At 44.4% G+C, this 19,709-nt stretch overlaps 2 protein-coding genes and 1 long non-coding RNA gene across 7 annotated transcripts in view; 2 read left to right on the top strand and 1 right to left on the bottom strand.

Moving 5' to 3' along the window:
* The window catches only part of LOC102008798, a 66,644-nt gene that overhangs the window by 11,874 nt on the left and 35,061 nt on the right, over positions 1–19,709 (bottom strand). For 4 of the 5 annotated variants that reach the window (XR_265134.2, XR_265135.2, XR_001232542.1 and 1 more), the window contains exon 1: positions 5,830–5,869. The exons of the other annotated variant lie outside the window; for it this stretch is intronic. This is a non-coding gene — a long non-coding RNA (uncharacterized LOC102008798). Of the gene's footprint in view, positions 1–5,829; positions 5,870–19,709 lie in introns of those variants that run through there. 5 annotated transcript variants of the gene reach the window in all.
* Lelp1 (late cornified envelope-like proline-rich 1) lies at positions 536–3,535 on the top strand. The gene is made up of 2 exons (XM_005414608.2): positions 536–665; positions 3,103–3,535. The coding sequence occupies exon 2, from the start codon at positions 3,124–3,126 to the stop codon at positions 3,427–3,429; it is 306 nt and encodes a 101-aa protein (XP_005414665.2). The 5' UTR covers positions 536–665; positions 3,103–3,123; the 3' UTR covers positions 3,430–3,535.
* Prr9 (proline rich 9) lies at positions 13,511–15,204 on the top strand. Its single transcript, XM_005414607.2, has 2 exons — positions 13,511–13,630; positions 14,076–15,204. The coding sequence occupies exon 2, from the start codon at positions 14,096–14,098 to the stop codon at positions 14,432–14,434; it is 339 nt and encodes a 112-aa protein (XP_005414664.1). The 5' UTR covers positions 13,511–13,630; positions 14,076–14,095; the 3' UTR covers positions 14,435–15,204.

Here is a 19,709-nt window from a genome sequence, read left to right as displayed (position 1 = left end):
ATATTTACCTTGAATATTAAGAAGTGGCCAAGGCCTAATTTAAGAAACAACTGCTACCCTCCAGAAAAAAAACCTGAATCTTTTCAAGGACATTGAGAAAAAGTGCTTATACAACCCTTGAGTTTGGGCCAGGGAGTATGGTATGGTAAAAGGAAGGTTTTGGAATCTCATACTAGAAAAACAGGGAGAAGGGGAGAGTCAGAGTGGCTGTGATCCAGAGGAACTCTCCAAAAAGGTGAAGGTGCAAGTTCACAGGAGTTAAAAAATTGCAACTCTGTGGAGGAGACCGAGAGCATTGGTAAACAGCAAGCCAGCTTCTCTCTCCTAGCAATGGGGGCCTCTTGTGTTTGGCATAAAGGCATCTTCACTGTAACCTGATCTTGCCAACATCAATTCTGAGAGACTCTGAAAGGGGTGAGAAGCCAAGGGAGTGATTTATTATGGCTCTACTCTTATGTCAAGGAGCTGAGTTGAACTGGGAGCCTTGGAATCACTCAATAATCACTGCTGGTGATGCTGTGATGATGTCACAGGTGGGCTTATCCCTGCCCCACCCCTGGTGTCCTCAGAGCCGGACTGAGGAACCAGAGGGAAAATCCACCTTCCCCAGCAGAGCTGTACCATCCATCCCATTCAATTGTCAGGTTAACCACCAGCACAAAGGGGTGAGTTGCATCTGGATGACTAGAAAGGCTGTGCTTTTACTTTTCCTGTCCTGGGAATGATATATGGCACCTCAAGTACCTAGCGGGGATGGGAGGGTTGCATATGCCTTTTCTAAAACACAGTACATATTAAGAATGTAATACTTTGTTATTGATATTTTGTTCTTGTTAACTACACATTGTATAATATGATAAGAACCTCCTGACAAAACAACAAGACCAGTAAGATGTCAAGTATGTCCTACAAAAACACCAGGAAAACATACGTGCTGTCAGTGTAAGCAATATGTGTGTATGGAATATGCTGTTGGCACGTGTGCAGACTGCTTTAGGTGTGATAACTGAAGTAAAGATTACCTTTTTGTAAAATGTGATTGATGTTTTCATTGTAGTTCATATAAGAATTTATTTCTTTTGTCTTTTTTAGACTTTGTACACCAAAGAGTAGTCAATGTTGAAAATTTTCATTTTTTAAAAAACACCTAATAAATATTAAAACTTCAAAAAAAAGTTTCCTGTCATTTTCAGTAGCAAGAAGTTGTGTGCATGTCACGCTGTCAAATACAGACTTAACAATTTTAGAGTTTGATTTAATGCTCTGCATTCCCAGAGAACAATGCTGATTTTAAAATTAAGTTAGATAAAAATTTGATTTTTATATTGTGAAAGGAAATCAAAGGTATGCCAGTTAGATCCACTATGAAGTAATGTTGGAGGCTGAAAAATTCTCTTCATATCCTGAAGCTAAACTGTCCATGCAGAACAACCTAGCCCAAAGCAAAATCCAAAAGGAGAGAAAGGGAATTCCTAGTGAAAATCATATTTTGTGGTTCGAGCATGCATATTTTTGATAAGTTAGAATTTCAGTTTGTTTCCTCCTCTCCTGATGTTTTCCTCACTCTAATTGCTTGGCGGAATCTGAGTGGAGGCAAGAGAAGGTATAGTTTAGAGTGGCCCATGGATAGCAAGGACTAGTTACCTTTCCAGCCTCCATCCTTAAGAGAAGAAAGCAACTTTCAAGATTTTGGTAGCTTAGGTAGGCCACAGGATAAAAAGAAGTGCCTGTGGTTTTAAAGTCCACTCCTACGCCACCCATTTATCTCTAGGAAGATGGGGAAGTAGCGTTATGGGAGTTCTTGAAAACTTTTGCTGCACCATGGCTGCCTTTAGCACCAAGTTCAAAGTTAGGGACTCCTTGAAATAATGGTTTTAATGAATTAAAACATATAGGGAACATCAACTATTTCTTTTCAATGTTTTCATTAGTACATGTTTGCAGTACATGCATTTGACAATCATCGTAAGGAGCGGGTACATGTGTACAACACAGCTTGTTTCTTTTTTAATCTCCTTCTCCTTCCTTCTCCCCTTCCTTCTGTAATCTCCCTTTCACTCCTTTCATTCTTGTTGACATTATTAAACTTAGTTCATGTTCACGGGATATAATCTTTAAATTCATTGAGGTTACTAGGATCCTCTATATGGCTTATCTTCATGTCTGTTGTGATTTTACGTTTTTCATTTCTAATTGCATGTGTCTTTTCTCTTTTTTCTCTTGGTAAGTCTGGCTAAGTGCTTCTGTATTTTATTTGTTCTTTCAAAGAACCAGCTCTCTGACCTGTTGATTTTTGTGTACATTTTTTGTCTCAATTTCATATTTCTGCTTTCATCTTTATAATATTCCTCTTTTGGTTTGGTCCCAGATTATTGTTTCTTAAGTATCTTCAGATTCCTCAAAAGATTATTTATTTGAGCTCACTCTGTTTTCCTAATGTGAGTATTGTATGCTAATGTGAGCATTAGAACTGCTTTCATACTATTCCAGGGGTTTCGGTGAGTTGTAGTCATTGTCAGTAACTTCCAGAAATCTTTTAATTTCTTCTTTGATTTCTTGTCACTCATTAGTTATTTAGGAATGTGCTGTTAATTTTCCAGGAGCTTCTATATTTTCTGTGATTACTCTGTCATTGATTTCTGTTTTATTGATCAGTATTCTGATAATATGCATAAGGCAATTTCAATTCTTTTATGCTTACTGAAGCAGATTTTGTGGACTAGTATACGATCTACTTTGGAAAAAGCATCATGTGCTGCAAAAATGTGTACTCTGTTGTAGAGGGGTGGAATATTCCGTAGATATCTACTAAATCCATTGTTCTCAACTGTATTGAAATGGTTCTTCGTTATTGGAGGGGAGGAGCACACGAGGATTTTAGGTTAAGAACTGCCCCTAGAGTCCATAGAATGGAAACAGGAAGGATACCAGCAACCAGAGTAAGGGTGGAGAGATCAATACACGCTACCACAAATCCACAGCAACAATGCGGAGAGCTCTTCCAGGGCCTGAACACATGGGCATGCTTCTTGAGAACAGGCAGGAGGCTTGAGAAGGCGAAAGGAATCCTTTTCTGTTGACCTATCTTGTATTCCTTTGCAGGGCCTGTGTAATCTAGAAACAATGTCAACTGCTGATAAGAGTAAGCCTGAAGATCCTAAGAATGAGCCCAAGCCCTTCGATCCCAGGTGTGAACAAAAGTGTGAGTCCAAATGCCAGCCCAGCTGTTTAAAGAAGCTGCTGCAGCGCTGCTCAGAAAAGTGCCCAAGGGAGAAGTGCTGTCCACCACCAAAGTGCCCACCGTGCCCCCCGCCGTGCTCTCCGCCACCGTCATGCCCCCCACCGTGCCCACCTCAGCCATGCCCTCCCAAGCCCTGCTGCAAGCCCTGCCCACCTAAGTGTGCCCCTGCCTGCCCACCCCCAGAGTGAGGCACCATGGCTGCCACAACCCTGCCACCGCCACCATGTACAACACCTGGGGCTGGAACTAGAGCCATGACCTGACAAGTAAAGGTGACCTTCTGCTGCGCATGACCTCCTGGCGTCTTGGTGGTTTTACTTTCTTTTGTTGTTTTATTACAGCATGAAAGCACCAAGAACCAATTCCTAAGGTATGAGGTCAGAGCTGCAGACCTGCACTGCCAAACACCTGCAAGTCCTGGCTGCCCTCTGTCCCTGTCTGCTACTCACAGAGACCTGCCTGTCATACAGGGTGCATCACCCGAACATAGGCCCCTGGTAGAGCAAAGCCTGAGAGATCCATATAGCAGCTAGTAAAATGCAGGAACCCCAGGAAGTGAGACGTAGAGGGCCTGAGAGGGAAAGAGGAGTGGGACATTGGCAAAAGGCTCAGAAAGGCTCAAGAAAAGACCTTCTACCCACTTTGCTGTTAGTCCTATTTCACAGCGCCTATGCAGAGGGCTCTATACCCACCGTGTGAGTTTAAACTCTAGCTCTGTTCCCTAGCAACACTGCACCTTATACAAGTTGCTTACCTTTTCTGTACCTTAGTTTCCTTCTCTTGCACTGTTCTGAGACTTAAAAGTTAACAACTGCCTAGTGCCCACAGTACTGGAACATAATGGGTGCTGCATGAAGGCAGAATCCTACACTTGTCCAAGTCTAACCCTCACACATTTGAATTTAATTGCTCTGCACTTCTTCACTGCGGTATAAATCTCCCAAGCACAATGGTCTATCTGTAACATATGGCACTAAACTCAGCTAGACATTCTCAAAGAAAAAAAAGGAAAAATAGTTGTGTCACTTCCTTGGTTTTGATACTATTTCCCAATGAAAACTTAGATATAAAAAACTAGATTTGTATGTGGGAGGATCCCAATGAGAAACAAACAGAGAAGGCACTCACAGCTGACATGTTAGTAGGGATTATTCACAAAGAGCTGGAGTCCATCTCAGACTGGCTTAATTCACAAAGGGAATTCAATGGCTCATGTTGCTGAGGATATGGGAATAAGACATAGAAAACTGCAGCAACAAGGAAGCACCTCGGGGGCTGGATACACAGACCTGCGTTCACCATTTTAGTCCCCCTCGCCTCCTCAGATATATCCCATCCTCCCCTAAGGTCCCCACTGTGCACAAATTGGGTATGAGGGCACTCCTGTGTCTCCAGGAAAAGAAAGTGGAGGCTAGAAGGTCGTGTACCCACCTCTTTGGGCAAGCAGATGACAAAGCTTTGTCATATAGATCAAAGGAGTAATGGATTATTACAGTCCACAGTATTTAAATAGAAATAGGTTTAGCGTTCTCTACAGTCATAGTAAGAGGTCATGAAAAAGTCAGCTCTGGGATGGTTCTCTGAATCATGGTACATCAATTGCTCTACCTTTCTGAGTCTACAGGACAGTTCCAGCAGCAAAGGGTGTGGTAAGTACAGAGAGTCCAAATTATGCCAAATAAAAAATACCAGGGACCCCTTTCTGACCCAGGCCATGTTATCAGCTAGTTACACATGTAGACTGTTGTAAAAGAAGAGGGAACAAGACAATGACTTTAGGGTTCCACTTCATTTTTCAAATGAGAAAATTAGTGGTTACTTCTTTTACATGAAGATGACTTGAAATCTCAGGGCCTCCAGACAAAGATGAGAGCCTGACCCTACGATCCCATACTCCACAGCCCTGTACAGAACCGTCTACTGGAGGCCAACAACCACTAGAATCCCATGTTAGGGAACAGCGGGGCTGTGGTGGACTGCGGATGCCTGAAGAAAACCCTCCCATCTCACAGGAGATCAGACAAAAGGAGGAAAAAGGCTGAAGGTTGTAGCTCATCATAGAGCAGATGCCTAGCATGCACAAACCCCTGGGTTTGACTACTCAGTGCAGGGAATAAAGAGAAAAATGAAGGAAGGAGGGGAAGAAAAGAAGGGGGAGAGAATAATGTGACATCATTTTGCATCTGTTGAATTATCACTTTGAAATAATAAGTCCCAGAACTCCAGGGTGAAAATTGTGGCACTATCAGACGGACTACAAATAAATATATTTTTAGAAAACACTTTGGTCAACATAGGAATGTATATCACAGGCATAAAATGACTCAATATTTTGACTCAATGTATTTACTTTATAGAATTAAAGCCAAGAAAAATAATTGCAAATTGGGAAGGAAGAAAAGTAATCCCCAGATGGGAGGAAATGCTATATACATAAAGGGGATCATCACAGTATAACTTTAAAAATTCAAATATCTAGCAATGCTTGATTAAATAACTGTGGGCCTATTACTCTATGAAATATTACACAGTCATTTAAAATGTACTAAAGAGGGGCTAGGAATGTGGCTCTGTGATGGAGTACTTACCTCATGTGCAGTAGACCCTGGGTTCAATCTCTACCAAGAAAAATGTACTGGTGAGAAAAAATAAGAGCTCACTTGAGTATGCGGCATAAAACAATTATCTGTAACGAAAAGCTTTGATGAATAAAACTAATACAAAGAAATTTGTGGACATTCTCTTATTTTACTATAATGAGATGATGGATGACTATTATCTTTTAATTCATTTTATAACAAAAATAATCATGAAATAATTATGAACACTTCAGAGACCTCCCCAAAGTTTCTGGGAAACTTTGGAAGAATGCCTCCGGGGATATGCGCCATGTAGAAGGCACCTTCCATCCTGGTGTAGGACCGAAGACGAAGGCCTAGGTGGCTCCGTGACAGCTGGGCTGGGACTGTGTCCCTGAGAACTCAGTGCAGAGTGGGAGGAGGCCACTCTGAGAACATGAAACCACCCACTGCCAATTTAGTTCTCGCTTCTCCCATGTAGATGAAACCAAAGATAGACATCTCTTAATGGCTGCTTTCCCAGCAAAGAGCTCGATAAAAGGCAGTTCTGCGGAAGATAGCTAGAATGTGATGAGAGTGCCACTTCTCCACAGAATGCTGTAATTACGTCCAATCCCGGGGTAGTCACCAGAGCTGGGCCCCAAAGGGTAGAGGTTGAATAAATAAAGAACAACCGAAGAATGACTAGACTGTATAGCACAGGCCTGATGGTTCACAGATTAGTGAGAAGAGCAAAGACAATCCCTCTTCTTTCATAGCTAAACAGTTTTGGGGGTCCACTAAGACAGTCACAAAGGGAGATCCCCACCACAGATCCCCCTCTATTGTCCTTTCTCAAAAATCTGGCAGAGCACAGGTAGCCTTGAAAATAGGCCTCTATGTCACCCCAAAACCTAGGGGATTAGGGGCAACTGGTTGTAAGCACAGCCAACCCTCTGAGTGGGCTGGGCACAGAAAGTCTTGATGTGAATCTGGAAGGGACCTTAGAGGCATCTGCCACTTCCACGTATGACTGGCAACCAGGGAGTTGGCAAGATCTAACTGGTACTAGAACACGCCTGTTTTTCCTATTCTGCTTCCATATGACCAAAGATTCCAGCTGGGGAAATGAGCGGAGGCACATTCTAGAGGGCTTTATTGATGGCAAGTCCTAACTGCTTCTATGCCACAGCTGTTGGTGCTCAGCAAATACATAGGTAATTCAGTAAGTCATTTGCCAAGCAAGGATTCTAAGATACAAACTGATGATAAAATGCGTATCGGGGTATTTTCAGCTGCATTTTTCTCCCAGGGACATAAAAACTCAGATGTCTCACTTTGGAGCTATGTTCATTCTCTCTCTCTGTCTCTGTCTCTCTCTCTCTCCCCATCAAAGGAAATCCTGCTCAGACTGAGGATTCATGCCTTTTTTCCACCAAAAATCCCCTCATCTCTCACTTACACCACTCAAAACTCTTAAGTGGTTGTCAAAGCTCACCTTCCTCCAGTCCTACTTCCAGGGAAAGCCAGAGAAGGATTATTGATAAAACTCAAATCTACATCTATTGCTTAATCACTTAAGAGGCTCCTCTTTGCCTACACCACAGCTTAAATGACTTAATCTGCTATGCAAACGTCTTCAAGACCTAGCACCTGCCTCCTTCTGTACCCTTCTTGCCAGTTCTCCATCTCGATCAAGAACTTTTCAACCCAGGAGCAGGTAACTGTTGCATTTCCTGGCACACAGCAGAGAGTTTTGGTTTTGAGACTTAACACTTGCTTTTCCTCTACCTTTGCTCTCCACTGAGTTCCCTCTGAATGATCACCTGGACAAATTCTCATCCTTTAATCCAACTCATGGGTCACCTCCCCTAAGAAGCTTCCTAGTCTTCCAACCTGGGGCTGATTAAATGCCCTTTGGGGTGAGGGGGCTCTTAGAGCCTCCGTGCCTCCTTCTTCTGGGTTGCCCACCATACGTTCTGGTCCATTGTAACTTGACTCTCCCATTAGACGATAAGCTCACAGAGAAGACACATATCACAGGCATTCAATATTAAGTGAGTGGGTGCTTAGTGGAGTTAGGCACACATTTCCAGACATGGAAAAGCTGCTGTGGACTGACAACAGTCCATTGTGCTCCTTAATACCACTGCAGAGAGAGACCCTCACAATTCAGCAGTGGGAAAAGCGGGGAAGGCATTGAATACGAGGGGCCTGGGGCTGAGAGAGAGGCAGCCCTGGTCTTGGTCAGTCTTGACCTTGGCCACGCTTTTTGTGACACAAGATACTGATCCTGCCAGCTTCATCCAGGCAGCCTCCATGCAGCCTCTCATCTTGGAAAACTTGGGAGTGGGGGTTTGACATCACACACATGTGGATTCTAAGTTAGCTCTATACTAATCAGCTGAGTATCACAGACAAGTTTCTGCTTCAGGGGAAGGAGGGGTCTCAGTGTCTTTGCTAAAGAGTGAGAAGGAAATTTCACAAAGAGGTAAGAACGGAGTGATAATGTGAGTCACCTGATGCCAAACCTCTGGCATGAAAAACTGAACTTAGAAATCCAGGATGCCAATAACACCCAATACCTAAATGCACACTCGGAACTCCGTGCTGCCACCAACGCAGCAGACAGTTCTCACCACCTGCTGTGTGAATCAGTGGGCTAAAGGGAGAAAGGGGAAGTTCTTAGGATGAGTCAGGGCCTCCCCTCCATCCACTCCCAACAAACCTGCAGGATGGGCCCGGAGAGTCTGGCATCACTGAACAGCAGAGCTGGATGTGCACTCAGGGTCCTCAGTGTCTAAACGAGTACAGTGAGACTTAGCCAAAGTCACAGTGAGTCACTTGTGAGAAGATTCTAGAATCTCCAACCCCAGTTTAGGCCAGCAAGAGCCAGACTCCAGATTCAAAAGAGAAAAGGTGGAAAACCAGCATCAAACTTCAGCAATTCAGGACCACCTTTTCTCCTCATGGTCTGTGTTAGTGGTCCATGACATGAGGTTCTTGGCCCCTGAAGGTGAAGGCATGAGCATATGTAAAAGTCTCATGTGCCCAAAACTGTTAAGAACCACAGGCTGGCCTGTATCCTTGTCTTCTTGAAACTTATAAAGAATCTCCGATATAGTGGCTTCCTAAATGTTTTTTAAGTATTTTGTTGGTCATATCAGACCCAAGCTCACTACATGACCTTGAACAAGGACCTAAAACTTTGGCCCCCATTTTCTTTGGTTAAAAAATGCAATTGATAAAACTTTTGTGCCTCCTGTTTAAAACACATGCTGGAGCTAAAAGGAGGAAGTGGAATCAGGTGGCCTCTCGTGTCCTTTCTAAGCCCAAGGGCCTGTCATCCACAGCTTATCCCAAGTCTCTGATTCACACTCCCTGTGTCACTGAGAAAGGGAGAGGAATGATGGACTCTCCCTCAGGAATTTACGAGCTTAGTAAGCTCTCCAGAGACAGGTACTCCCCAGGAAACGGGATGAGCCACATTCTGCACTTTTCAGTTTATCGGACCCATTGCCCTGTAATATGCACATGAATGAATCAGAGGACTCTGGAAAATATTATTATCTGAACAAAGGAGATAGTTATTTGTTGGGAATGAGAGTAGGTGGAATGTCCGGCACACACCTGAGTCTCTTCTGCTGATCCTGTCTAATTATCTGGCTCCCAATAATAACAGCTCCAGAAGACTAAAATCTGAAATGTCAGATGGCATTGAATCAGATTAACCCCGATCTTGCTGGAGGGTTGGTGATAGTAACAGAACCTACTTATCTTGACATCTGTAGTCGTCTATCTTAATGTGGAGTAAGAAAATCTCCCTAAAGTTATCCAAGCTACAGCCCCAGTGACTAGTCCACTGAAGATGGTTCTTGAGGAGCTCAATTCACAAATACTCTCACTCTGTAAAGACCTAAATTCACTCAGATACCCAGCTGGGTCAATGCTACATGCAGAGGACAGAAGACTGGGTCTTCCAATGGGCCTGTTATAAACTGATCAAAGAAGGAGCACCTCCACAGTACATACAGCCGCACTTACAAGGTCACATCGACACCTAGGGCAATCATATTTATGACCACATTTATAATGCAACAGAGCTTCAGAGCCCAATGGGCCCTACTGAAGGCCTAACTCTCCTTTTTAATGATGATGAAACTGAGGCTGGAGAAGGTCAGGGAATGGTATGAGGCCATACGCCTTGTTAGGGCCAGAGCCAAGTATCCTGGGCCTCTGAGCAGTACACTTTCTGTAGGTCACACTAAACAGAAAATAGAAGTCAAAAAACAAATAGGGGGCAGAGTAGAGGACATACAACAAGGTGAAGTGAAGAAATTAAGGAAAGTTTTATGGAGGAAATGAGTCCCAGGGCCGGGGATATAGCTCAGCAGTTCAGCACTTGCCTGGTATGTGAGAAGTGCTGAGTTTGATTCTCAGTACCCCCCACCCAAATGAGTCCCAAACTGATTCAGATCACCCTAAACTTCTATAAGCATCTCAACTGCCCTAAGTGTTAGTGTTTAGGTTCTCTAAATTAATCCTCATAAGACATCTGTGCAATAATATTCAACCTTCTAAAAAAAAAAGAGGAAATTGAGGCTCTGAGAGGTTGCCACTTACCCAGCATTGCACGTACTCTATGTATGGACCCAGTTCTGAAGCCTGAGTTCAGATCTTTTTCCATGCATCTCTGTGTCTCCATTACCCAGTTAGTTTTTGATTAAGGGTCCTGATATGACAAGTAGGAATCTACTTAAACGCAGGAACTCTAAGATGAAAGTGTACTGCTTCATATGAGAGTTCCCTCCTCCAGAGTTCCCAAGAGTTTCAGACATTGTGGAGGTGTATCATCTTCTTACTGCTGTTGTAACCACAAATTTCGTGGCTTAAAACACCAAAACATGTGTTATAGTTCTGGAGGCCAGAAGTCTAACACAAGTCCCACGGGGCTAAGATTGAAGTGCCAGCAAGGCTGCATTTCTTTCTGGAGGTGCCATGGGACCATCTATCTCCTCACTTTTCCCAACTTCTAGACACCGTCCTCAGTCTGGGCTCACGGTCTTCCTCCACCTCTAAAGGCACCAGTAAGCAGTCAAGTCTTTCACTTCAGAAACAAACTCTTCTGTCCTCCCCTCCACTTTTAAAGATCCTTGCAGTTAGATGGGCCCCACCTGGATAACCCAGGATAATCTCCCTATTTTAATGTCATCTGATTAGCAGCTTAGTTCCATAAACTACCTTTCGTCCTACCTTAATTTTCATTTGCCAAATCACCAAACACTTTTAACTAGAGATTAAATTATGCACACCTTTGGGAGGTCATTATACTGCCTTCCACTGAAGGATTTTTGGGTCAATTTCAAGAATATTCCACTACCATGGATCAGTTCAATGACAGACAAGGAGGCCTTTTAGAGAAGTTAACCCCTGGGATCTACCTACCTGCATCGGTACCCACTCTGAGAACACAACCTAGTCTCTCTATCGTTCTGCACATAGTCATTTAGTCACCTTATCCTTGGGCTCAACATAAAACTACAGAAATGTACATGAGATAAGAGTCACCTCATGCACTGTTTCAAGAAACGTTTGGAAATCTCAGTCAAGCCATTCTCTTCCCTAATCTCTCACCCACCTCTTCTCTAAACTGGCTTCAAACTTTCTTTTCATTTCACCTGCACCTTGTATTCCAATAGCCTCCTAACAAGGACTCCTTTTTCAGCGATGCTGGAAATGCTATTTTCCACTCTCACTGCTGGAACAATTTTATTATCAAGTAAGGCATGGCACACATCTTCTTCCTGGTAGCCTGCTATGATCTTCCCCAGATCAATGAATGAAGTTTCTTCTAGGTTATGAGGGCAGACCTCTAACCATCCTCTCCATAAGCCTGTGAGCCTCTTATAAAACAGGGCTGAAAATGACTGAAAGAATAAACTCATAAATTCAGTGATGAGGAACTCCTTGCCTCTTAGGACACAGGAGAGTTTGTCTCTTAAAACACCATTCTACAGAAAAGACAAAGGATACAAAGAAGGAGAGAATAAGTGGAAGAGGAGATACAAAAAGAGAAGAAAAAGAAGGGAAAAGAAGAGAAGGGGTCTACTCATCCTATTCCTAATCACCCAGTTCCAAAATTCCCCTAACTACCTTATTTCTTCTGATACATCTGTGGGTCTTCCAAGTCCCTCCCCACTTCGCATCTTCCTATCAGGACACCAAGGGTGCCATGCTGGAGTTACATCAGTCCTACTTGCACCAATATTAGAAGCCAAAATAACTACCTGTTCCCCACCCAGCTCACCTTTTAAAAAAATTTCAGCTATCCAGTGTCTAAAACCTATAGAAACATTCAAAGTTGTTCCTGATTTCAAACAATGCTTGTCTTAAGAAATGACCTAAGCCTACCTCTTCAAGTTAAGGGCTTAATTTAACTTGAAGTTCAGGGGAGAAGTGCATCATCATTTTAAAAGTGCCTGGGATTTGATCAACAATAGAAAAAAATAAGTCACCACTTTATGAACGAGGGGCTTCTTTCATCATTAATCCATTCCTATTAGCAAATAAGACCTTCCTCTATCCCCACCTATATCCTACATCCACTATTTAATTCCTGCATTCATCTATTTATCCCACCAATAATCATTTATCTCACATCATCTTCCACTGACCGTACCTACGGTATAAGCCTCTACCGACCCTCTAGGAGCTTAAAACCTGAGATAATAATATAAGCTTCCACATAAATAACTGGCATTCATAATCTCAATAATAAATGTCAAATAAGTAGCACCAACAATAGATACAATGGCAGTTTGTAAAGAGGTGAATTCCTCTGGTTCACAGTAACCAGAAAGTGCCTGGAAGGTGGTACTTGAACGGATCTTGAGGAATGCTTACAATTTTGACAGCAAAGAGAAAGAAAGAACCTCAGGTAAAAGGTGACAGAGTAAACTTAGAGGTAGAGGAAACTGGGTGTGTTTGCTTTGCAACTTTTCCTTTCATCCTCTGGCTTTTATTGGCCTGAGTTCTAAGAAAAGGTTTTCAGAAGGCAAGGGGATGAGCTCAACTTGTTGTGACCTGCCTTCTTGGCCACCATGAAAACTCTGTGACTCCACTTTCAGAAGGTATCATAAATCAAGGTTGAGAAGATGAATATTGCCTGTCCTCTCCCTCTACCCCACTTTCCAACGCAAGAGGACAAATGACCCCAATTTCCCTCAGGACCTATTTGTAGGAAAAATCATTATCTGGGAAGCTATATCCTTTTTATTTGCTTGGAACCACAAGACAAACTATCTTCCTTGGGTCTGGAAATGTGACTTTCCAGGCTCTACAAAGAGGTATCTAATGGGAATGTCTGAACCTTGCTATATGAACCCTGGGCCCAGACAGACCTGGGATTTAGACATAAAGTATTCTCATTGGTAAAGATGAGATGAGCAAGGTGGATCTTATCTCTCACCACATCCTGAATGAGCTTGGGTAGACAAGATGCCTCAACCCGTGGTTTAACAGACTGAGATAACATTTTATGAACATTCTTTCTCTGCTGCCTCTAATGAAAGGGATCTGACAGGAGCCCCTCCCTGCTGAGGTCTGGTGAAGACCCAGAGGCCAAAACTCTGGCTGATTAACAGGCATCCCAAGCAGTGACTCAAACCATCTGTGATTTCAGAGGAAGCTCGTTGTGGTGACGCCAAGACGAGGACTTCAGCGCCACGTGGCCCATCAGCCCGCAGGAGGACAGACCAGGCACTGTATAAAAGTCCCCCACCTTGCTATGCTCCACAATCCACATCCTTGGTTGAATCTTGTTGAAGATCAGGTAAGTGGAGACATCTGTGCCCTCTTTCTCCCTGCTGCTCAATCTTTGTGAGACCACAGTTCTGTTCTTCCCCTGGAGTGTATTTTCTACTGACATTTTAAAGAGGTCTATCATTTCTCGGGCATCGATAACTACCTTCTGTATTCTATCTAGGCTCTTGTTGCTGATTTTCAAAAGGATTAGTAAAAGAGAAGAAAAAGAAAAGAGATGGGCCTAAGCTTTGGGGATTATGGCTTTCCAGACAAAAGCTATGAGAATACTTTCACCTTGTCAATGAGTGTTAGAAAGGAATGAAGCAGGGGCAGACAGAGAAACGGATAAAGAGTAGAAGAGAAATGAGTTCTTAAAGTTAATAACCCTCTTTCCTTCTCTCAATCCTTCGTTCCCCATTTCCCAGCCTGGCATTTTTTAATGCAGATCATTTTAAATCTTGTGTTTGTTTCAGGCTCTACAAATCACCTTAGTATGTCCTTCAGTGACCAGCAGTACAAGCAGCCATGTGCGCCCCCATCATGTCTTCAAAAGACCCAAGAGCAGTGTCAGGCACAGGCTAAGGATGTGTGCCTCCCCCAACAGCAGGACCCTTGCCAAGAGAAGGGCCTAGGACAAGCTCAAGAGGTATGTGTGTCTCAGTGCCCGGAGTTAACCCAAGAAAACTGCCCACAGCGAGTCCAAGATCCATGCCAAGACCAATGTCTGCCTCAGTGTATGGAGCCATGCCAGGAGCTAGCCCAGGCAAAATGTGTGGAGATGAGCCCACAGAAAGTCCAGGAGAAGTGTTCGCCCACTGGCAAGGGGAAGTAGCTGCTGATATGCCACCCGGAGTCAAGAACATGGCCAATGGATGAAAACCCAATCCCATCCCCAACTCTGGTGACCTTTTCCTCTGTGTACAATGTACCTTCTTGCCTCTTGGCTTCCTCAGTACTCCAGGACTTGGTTTCTGAAGACAGTTTTCTATGTATTTTATCAACCTCTGTGAATAAGCATTGTTCTCAGCAGCCTGCTGGAAGATCTCAAATGTAGGAATGGTGTGGTTATGAAGGAGACCACCAAAGCCTAACACAGGGCCCTTGGGGCAAAATTTCACCCAGCCCTTGGTGTATAATGATGAAAGGTGACTTGATTATCTTTTAGAATGTCGGGGTCTCATTCAAGCCTCACAACAATCTGACTCTGATGGACTTTGTGTTTATCCTCACTGCTACAACCATGAGTGTTAAGAAGAGGTTGGCTATGGTGCAAAAATCAAAACTTGGGTACTTTTTTCTCTGCCCCTAACAGAAACAATGATTGGACACAGTAATGTTGGGTATGCTTTTCAGAAATGAAACAAAATTATATAAATGATTAGGTTCAAACAGCCAACAAGGAAATACAAGACGGGATGTTTGGGTCTCTGTCGATCTTTGTACTTCATAGCTGGTCTGTTTGAGGCCCTTCATTTTTATCATGTACACTCTGCAGAGATGTGATTTATGGCTCTGTGATACAGGCTGGTCTGTTCTCCAGCTTCCTCACCTTATTCTCCCAGGTGAAGGTAAAATACATAATAAAGCTGATGCTAAGGCTGATATCTGACTTGGTGTGCGCTCTGTCCTACCCACCACCCAAACATCTGCTGTCCTTGTGGTGCTTATTTTCTTCCTTTGGGAGGGAATCTGAAGTGGGAATAAAACCAGACCTCACAAGTACATAGAATATCAACACTGAAAGGATCACCTGGACCACCTCACTCACAGCCTCTCCCAGGCTCACCCATGCACACACTTTACCTATGAGAACCCACAGCAGAAGGCTCAGGCCTGCTCTCATCAAGATGTCAGCTCTAGGTTCTTTCCACTACAGCATCTTTCCCTTTTGAACCTTGCTTTCCAGAGGAAAAGACTGAAATGAGGAAGGGGGAAATTGGGTTACAGCTGTCCTAAATCAACCCATCACACCTAGAAACATAGCTCTCATGTTGGAGAGAAGAACTAAACATGCCTCTGAGATGAACACAGATTCAAGGACCAAATCTGTCAGCCCTGCCATCTGGTCATTTCAGGAAAGCCTGGCAGTCTGGCTAGCCTGCCCATGCACTGGTGCTTCTTTGCCTGTTGAGGAAATGCAGACTATGCACTTGAATTATGTGGAAGGGCCACAGGAAAACAGGACTGACATGAAAGAGCAAAAGGCTGCTTCCTCAGCAGTGTCCTGAGATCTACCCTGGGCCAAGTGCAAGCTAGGTCAAGACTCAGCCTCCCGAAGGGAGAAGGAGCTTCTGATCCATTCTCCCCATACTCTCCCTACTAAGTCAGTATGAGAAAAAGACCCCTCCCTGAAGGTCATATGGGGCCTATGTCTCACCTGTTAGCTGAAGTGAGGGCCTTGAGGCACTGAAATCACAATGGACTCTAGGTCATAGGGACGTCCTAGGATAGGATAGAACTGTGCATAATTTGAGTAAGGCTTCAAGAGACAACATATATAGAACCACCACACACTCACTGAGTTTGCAGGCGTTGTGCTAGGCTATGAGCTCTACGGCCATTCCCTAAGGGAATCCTGGCAGCAGCTTCAGGGAGCTCAGCTGCCCTTATCTGGTCTCACAAAACCAGTAAATGATGAAGTGAGGATTCTAACTCAAGTCATTCTAACTACTGAACAGAACTCTCATTCATCAGACAAAAGTGCACATGCCACCAAAAGAAATTTCTAGAAACCATCTTCTCATTGGTTCATTCCTCTATCTAATAAGTGCTACCTGATCACTTGCCAAGTGCCAGGCTTCATGCATGCTAGGTTCTAAAGAAATGATGCCAAAACAGGTGGTTGGTGTCTTTCCAAAAGCCTCCTGGACATCTCAAATCCCTGAACATCTCTAGCTACATGAATTATAGTTCTCTTGCCTTCTACCTGCTTGGAATAGGCTTTCTCATCCACACCCAACTTTGGAATAAGCCAGCTGATCCCCAAGGCCCAGGTGCTCACCATGGTCCCAGCTGCTCCCTAGGGCTGCACCCCGAGGAGGCTTCAAGGAGTGTCTCTGTATGTGAAGTTTCCGCTGGGGCTGAGGAAAGCACACAGACGTTTTTCTACCTTGGTTCAAATCCAATAAACATCTTTGTTCTCTGCTCTTAAAGACAAGCACAGTTAGAGATCAGACACCCACAGACTAAGAGGCAGTACAGGGCTAATGAGCAGGGAGAGACCAGCATATCAGACAGAGGAACAACCTGGTGATTACTGAGGAGGCCTCAGCAGATGGCAAGGTGACAAACCTGCAGACTGCTGATAAAGAGAGTAACATCAACCAGCCAGCAGACCTTCACCTAGCTGTCATGGGAACTACCACTCCGCCTCTGAGGTGCTACTGCTGGAACCTGGTCCCACATTACACAGATGCAGACCACAGCCACAAAGCCTTGAGACGGGGCCATAGCTAGAACCATGCACATAGCAGCCAGGCTCCTCCAGCTGTTTGTGTCTGGACTGAAGCCTTTCAGAGAAGGATAAGGAGCACAACCAAGCAGACTGATTGATTCTAGTTGACAGTTAGCTCAGTAAGTGACAATTGTGGGCCTATGGGCTCCACCTACTATGAGGGAAGCTCAAAGGAGGGTGAAATGGATTCTCCCATTCAGTCAATATGTATCTACAGAGAAACCCCTCTGCTAAGGTGTGGGCCAGACTCTACCAATTCATGATGGTTTGGGGATGAGAGCAATGGCCTAACGTATTTTCATATCAGAAACTTATATTTAGTTCAGAGAAGAAAATATCCCAGAAAGCAGGAAGGCTGTCCTCAAATATTTTAAGTACTTTTATGAGCAACGAATGTGAACCACCAAAGGACAGAGTTAGACCTAAGGACAGAAGTTATGAATTTTATCTTAGCTAAAGAACATTCTGAGGTCTGTTTGATGGTAGCAAGAGCTGTCTACACACTGTGTCCCATGACATGGAGGTGAGCAAATGAGGGCGTGATAGTTCTCCCAAAGCCTCTAATTCTAACACTTGTGCAACTCTTAACTCTTAAGCAAAAGTGGGTCTTGGAGAGGGATCTGCCAGGGGATGGGAGATTCAAAAGTTCTGACCCCAAGGTCAGGAGACAGGAAGTCCACTGGTCTCTAAAAAAACTGGGGGGCTTCTTAGAATAGCCAAATTCCTAGGGACCAGCAGAGTGTATGAACACAGCTTGAAGCTAAAAAAACAAGATCAGGTAAGCGACAGAAAGTGGCTCCTCCAGATTCAGGATTTTCTAAGTCTGTTTTGAGTGGTCACATATCCTCCAGCCCCGGTTAGCACCTTATAGTCATTCCTCACTGCCTTGCAAACCCAGTCTTCTCCACTGGGATTTTTCCCTGCCCCTCTCCCCTTTATTTTTATTTCTTTGTCCTCTGGATCTCCTTTCTCTTCTGGGGCCAAGTGACCTATCTGTTTTTCTACCTGACAACCCAACACAGACTCCTTTCTACCTGTACCTTCCTCTCTCCACCCAGGAGCCTCCTGCACAGTCTGATGACCCATAAAGCACCTCCAGAAAGCCTTCCATGAAGCCAAGTCCATTTTCTAAGTACACAGGGAGGCCCCTGCAGCCTGTCACTTGGGCTCCACACACTGGGACTGGTCATGTGGTCCTCATGCAGCTGCCGACGTGTGAAGACTTGTCTCGTGCCTGCCTGAGAGCTCCAGAGACAGCCCCTGGGCAACACTGAACTCTTTACCTGACTTCACAGGGAGGACCACATGGATATCTAGGACAGCCTCACAGTCAGTCAACCAGCAGTCTCTGAGGCAGGGATAAAGGAGGATTTGCTCCTCAGGGATCAGCTGAGGGGCCTCTTGTACTGATAAAGCAACCAGCTCATCTTGATTTGCCTGGGACTACTCCATTTTTCACCCTGGAAGTCCTGCATCCTGGGAACCCACTCAGTTCTGGATAAACTAGGATGGTGGATTATCCTAATCATGTACTCACATGTGTAAGTCATGATGCCTGGTGTGGTGGGAACATGGAGGAAACCTAGACCAGACTCCCCATTCTGGATAATTTGCAGCCCAAGAAGTCTCCCAGGAGAACTGAGAACGCAGAAGGGTTATTGCCTGGTGCCTGTCCCACTGATATTCTCCCACTTGGCACCTGTGTGTATGTGTGTCTGTATGTGTGTGTGATCAGCCCTACAGCAGAAGCACTAGATCAGCAGGCAGGCATGAGGGCAGTCCTGCGTAAGTACGCACTAGCAGGGCTTGATTCAGGCAGGTAGTATAGTGGAGATACCCCCAGTGCCTCCATCCCCATTGCCATCCTTAACCCCAGGACCCCTGGCCCAATGGGCAGCAAGATGGGCCTTGTCCCCATTTACTCTTCTTTCTCTCCCATAGCCACCTGCCTTGTGCTGGAAGAAGAGACAGGCTTTGTGGATGGTAAGACCTCACCTCGATCTCCCCCACTTTCCCTTTCCCCAGCCAGTCTCACTCCCAAACAGCCCTCTTTTATAAGCCACTGGGGACCACTTTCCCCTTCCCAACAGCGCCACCTAATGGCCATAGACACGCTTGGCCTTCTGCTGGTTTGAGTCAGAGACCGGCACACATGCTGGGACGCATGCCAAAGCCAGGTGCCCACAAAAGCAAAAGTGCAGAGATGTAGAACCTAACTGAGTGGGCAGGAAGGCTGAATATGCAAAACAGTTAAGTAAGTCATGGAATAGGAACAATATGTATAATGGTTCAGGACGCAGGCTCGGGAATCAGACTGCAGAATTCAAACTAACTACACCACTTCTGCTCTTCTCTTAAAATGGTTCTCCGAGCCTCCTATGTGCCAAGCTGTGTTCTAAGCACTGGATCCAGAGTCCCTGGCCCCCCATCCACAGAGTGCTTAAAGGGGGAGACAGACAGGAAGCAAATTAAGCAGATGCATAAAGGAGAAAGTAAAGAAAAGAAAACAAAGTTGCTGTAGTCAGGGTTTACAAAGGAATGTAATACAGGACACATAATTTATAAGATTATGTTATAATAGTCGCCCAAAGAGTCAAGTACAAAAGAGTACAGGAGATCCACCCACACACTAGAGACCTCAAGAATCCAGTTG

This window comes from Chinchilla lanigera, unplaced genomic scaffold (genome assembly GCF_000276665.1).
Source record: "Chinchilla lanigera isolate Chin_1 unplaced genomic scaffold, ChiLan1.0 scaffold00191, whole genome shotgun sequence".
NCBI lineage: Eukaryota > Metazoa > Chordata > Mammalia > Rodentia > Chinchillidae > Chinchilla > Chinchilla lanigera.
The sequence above is the reverse complement of the archived record's forward strand: the minus strand, read 5'-3'. Positions and strand labels throughout refer to the sequence as shown.